We start from the raw sequence: 3801 nt of genomic DNA, 5'->3' as shown, positions 1-3801 counted from the left end.
CAAACATAATACTGTTAGGTGACTCTGTTGGTGACTTGCACTTAGCAGATGGAGCCAAAGACAGTTCTACAATTCTTAAAATTGGCTACCTCAATGAAAGGGTACAAGCTTTTTTCTTTTTCCTCTTTGTTTTTTTTTCTTTTTAATTAAACTGTATATACATTTTGTAATAGATTCCTCCTCATATAAGCTTTAAAGAGATGACTATTCTAATGATGATTATAGTGATGGTGATAAACAAGGATGAAAGTAACCATGAATTTTGTTATCTAATTTTAATGCCTCACCCTTTTAGGTTAAATTTGTGTTTCTTTTCCCTTGACTAATAAACTAATTACCAGTTATATTGGCTGTATCTCCAAACCCCTTATAAATGTCATTTATTATTACTGATTGGCACAGGCATGGCCATATGGTTGAGGAGCTTGCTTTGCAACCATGTGGTTTCAGATTCAGTCCCAGTGCATGGCTTGTGTTATCTACTATATCCCCAGGCTGACTAATGCCATGTGAGGGAATTTAGTAGACAGAAACTGTGTGGAAACCCATTGTTTATATATATATATATATATATATATATGTATGTATGTATAAAATGTGTGTGTATATGTATTTATCCTCCACTACTGCTTGACAACTGGTGTTGGTTTGTTTATGTCCCCATAGCTTACTAGTTTAGTGAAAGGGACTGATAGAATAAGTACCAGACTTAGAAATATATACTGAGGTTGATTTCTTTGACTACACCTTTGAAGGTGGTGTCCCAGCATGGCTGCAGTCTAGTGGCTGAAACAAGTAAAAGATTATTCAGTATTGCACATGATAAATAGTGGTCTGTACCTCATCATGGTTTTTTTTGTTATAAACACTATATACAGCATCAATGACAATATGAATTCAGGAATCTTTCAGCTATATCCTGAACTCAATCTGATGCCAACCTCTAGTTATGTAATTTATGATAATTATTATAATGGTTTCAAATTTTGGCACAAGGTCAGGAATTTTAAGGGAGCAAAGAAGTCAATTACATTGACTCCGGTGCTTGATTGGTACTTTATTTTATTGACCCCAAAAGGATGAAAGGTAAGATTGAGCTTAGAAGATAAGGAGCTGAAAGGAACACTACTGGGCATTTTGTTCAGTGTGGTAATGGTTTGGCCAGCTCACCAATGGAAAGCAAAATTGGCAGTGGAGGAATTGGAACAGACAATGCTGGAAGAAATGCCACTAGGCATTTTGTCCAACACAGGAATTGAAACTCAGAACATAAAGGGATGTAACTAAATACATTATATTCGCAATGAATAAAGAATAGTCTTGATTTTGTTTCTTATCCCATCTTGCTCACATCTCTTTACATTCCCATCATTGAATTCTTTATATTAAGAGCCAAACTATTAGCAGACCAAAACTTTTAGCTTTTGTTAAATTCAGTTTTACAAAGGTTCTCTCTTAGTGTTAGTGTGTTATAAATTTTATTATGTTACTTCTGCATCTTTGGCATAAAAAAACAGTATTGTGCATTTTGCACTCAAAATACAGAAAGATACTTACATTTTGAGTTCATATCCTGCTGAAGTCCACTTTGCTTTTCATCCCATTGGGGCTGATAAATTAAAGTCAGAACAAAAAATAGCAGCATCAGAGCCAAGCAGTTATTCTGACAAGGTTGTCCATGAGCACAACTTGGTCAATGATGTTAACTTTTTTTTATGTTAAGTTACAGCTTTGAATCCATTCAGGGTTATCTCCTTTCGCTATTTTTCATTGAGGAAGGCTAAAGAGCCAGAAACATGTTTGGGAACCTGCTGGGATGAAGCACTGAGCAGATATGGTGTTTTTACACTTTTTACCATAAGAGAGAATTTTTCCCCATGACAACTGTAGTGAATTTACCTTAAGTTGGTAAAATGTCACAAATATATTTAAACCAACCTTAACTTTGTTTATTCCTCATTACTGCTTGGTGCTAATGCTGCTCTTTCTGTCTCTCTCTCTCTCTCTCTCATATATATATATATATATATATATATATATATATATATATATATATGTATATATATATCAGCTAACACAGATAATAGAAGACTTCATTTTCCAAATGAATCTTCCAGATTCTATGTTTGCTCAAATATATTTATTTCTGATGTTATCTCATTTTTTTTTTCTAGGTTGATGAAAGTTTGGAGATATACAAAAATGCATTTGATATTGTTTTGGTAAAAACCGAAAATGTGGACCTAATGAATGCATTAATGAAAAGAATGACCGATAATAAAGTCTGAACCTTAACAAAGTTTCTTTAACGTTCATTAGAAAATTATTTGAAACCTTTAATTAAATAATTTTAAAATCATTTGTTTGTTTTTAATTTTATTTTGACTCACATTAGACATCTGTTGATAACTTAGTCTAATACACTCTTTAATGAAGTTGTTTCAAATTATAAGAGTGTAATAAATGCAGAAAAAAAAGCAGCTATAAATATACTTAAAGTGTGTATGTGTGTGTATATATATAGAGAGAGGGGGGGGGCAATTACGCAGATAAACAAATTAGATACATTAAATATTTTAAATATGATCCCTCTTATAGGCTTTCTTTACCATGTAGAATCAATACCCTGTAAAGATATCAGAGTCTAAATTAAAATCTTTTTTGAGCACGACTAAGTGTCTTCTATACGGAAAATATCTGGATGTCATCTGTGGAATGTATGTATGTCAGAGTTGTAGGTTTGTTGTTTAGAACTTTGCTTCCCACCATGTGGTTTTCAGTTCAGTCCCACTCTCAGCACCAAGTGTCTCAGGTTGACCAAAGCCTTTTGACTGGATTGATAGATGGAAACTGAAAGAAGCATATATATATATATATATATACTAGACATAATTTTCATAAACTACAAAATATAAATATCCATGTTGCCACTCTTGAAATGTACTTGTTATAACTCTTTATCTCAATTTGAATGTACGTGAAGGTATTTAGAATGCCCAAACTTATTTCTGCAAATGTGCCAAGCACTGATGCTGATCATAGTTTTATCAATAAGCATAGGAGCGAGGTAAATGCAGTAAGAATATGGGCGGTCAGTGGGACCCCAATGAGACGGCCTTAAAAAAACAGACCCCTTTAGGACATTCCCTTGGATTAGAGGAGTTGCTATTTGAGTTTCGTAGTCCTTACACCAACGGTCTAGGAGGAGTTAACAAACATTAAAAACACAATGGACAGAAGCATCACTCAAATTTATAAGAAGATATATATATTGGGTCATCCCATAAATAATGTTTTTTCTATATATTTTATTTTTCAAAATTAAGGTTAAAAAAAGTTTTTTATCTAAAATATACTCTCCTTCATTTTCTACAATGCCTTTCCATCTATCTGGTAGACTTGCAAGGTCCTGAAATTCACTTGTCTGTGATGAAAAATACTCTTCCAGCATCGTTCTGACATTGTCTACAGAATTCATATTTTTTCCATCCAAATGATTTTGTAGACTGCAGAATAAATGATAATCAGATGAGGCAATGTCCAGTGAATATGGTGGGTGGGGCATCATTTCCCATTCAAACAGCTCCAGCCTTTGGAATGTCAACCTTGCTGTATGTGGTCAAGCATTTTCCTGATGGAAGAACACTTTTCATCTTGAAACCAAAGATGGTCGTTTTTCTTCTTGTGCTGACTTAAGCCACTCAGGCTGCTTGGAGTAGATTTCTTTTGTTATTTTTTGGGGTTTGGGTTTAAAAGTTCAAAGGCGACTAAACCTTTCATATCCCGTCAAACAGATAACAT

At 33.6% G+C, this 3801-nt stretch overlaps 1 protein-coding gene across 1 annotated transcript; it reads left to right on the top strand.

The window, feature by feature from the left end:
- Positions 1 to 5: 5 nt before the first annotated feature.
- On the top strand, positions 6 to 2359 carry LOC149137148 (cytosolic 5'-nucleotidase 3A-like; the record flags this gene model as incomplete). Its single annotated transcript, XM_089338658.1, has 2 exons — positions 6 to 101; positions 2175 to 2359. Coding segments are annotated over 2 exons (210 nt in total), but the record flags the coding sequence as incomplete, so codon positions are not given.
- Positions 2360 to 3801: the final 1442 nt, after the last annotated feature.

Source organism: Octopus bimaculoides, chromosome 2 (genome assembly GCF_046866305.1).
Source record: "Octopus bimaculoides isolate indiv1 chromosome 2, ASM4686630v1, whole genome shotgun sequence".
NCBI classification, from domain to species: Eukaryota; Metazoa; Mollusca; class Cephalopoda; order Octopoda; family Octopodidae; genus Octopus; species Octopus bimaculoides.
The sequence above is the reverse complement of the archived record's forward strand: the minus strand, read 5'-3'. Positions and strand labels throughout refer to the sequence as shown.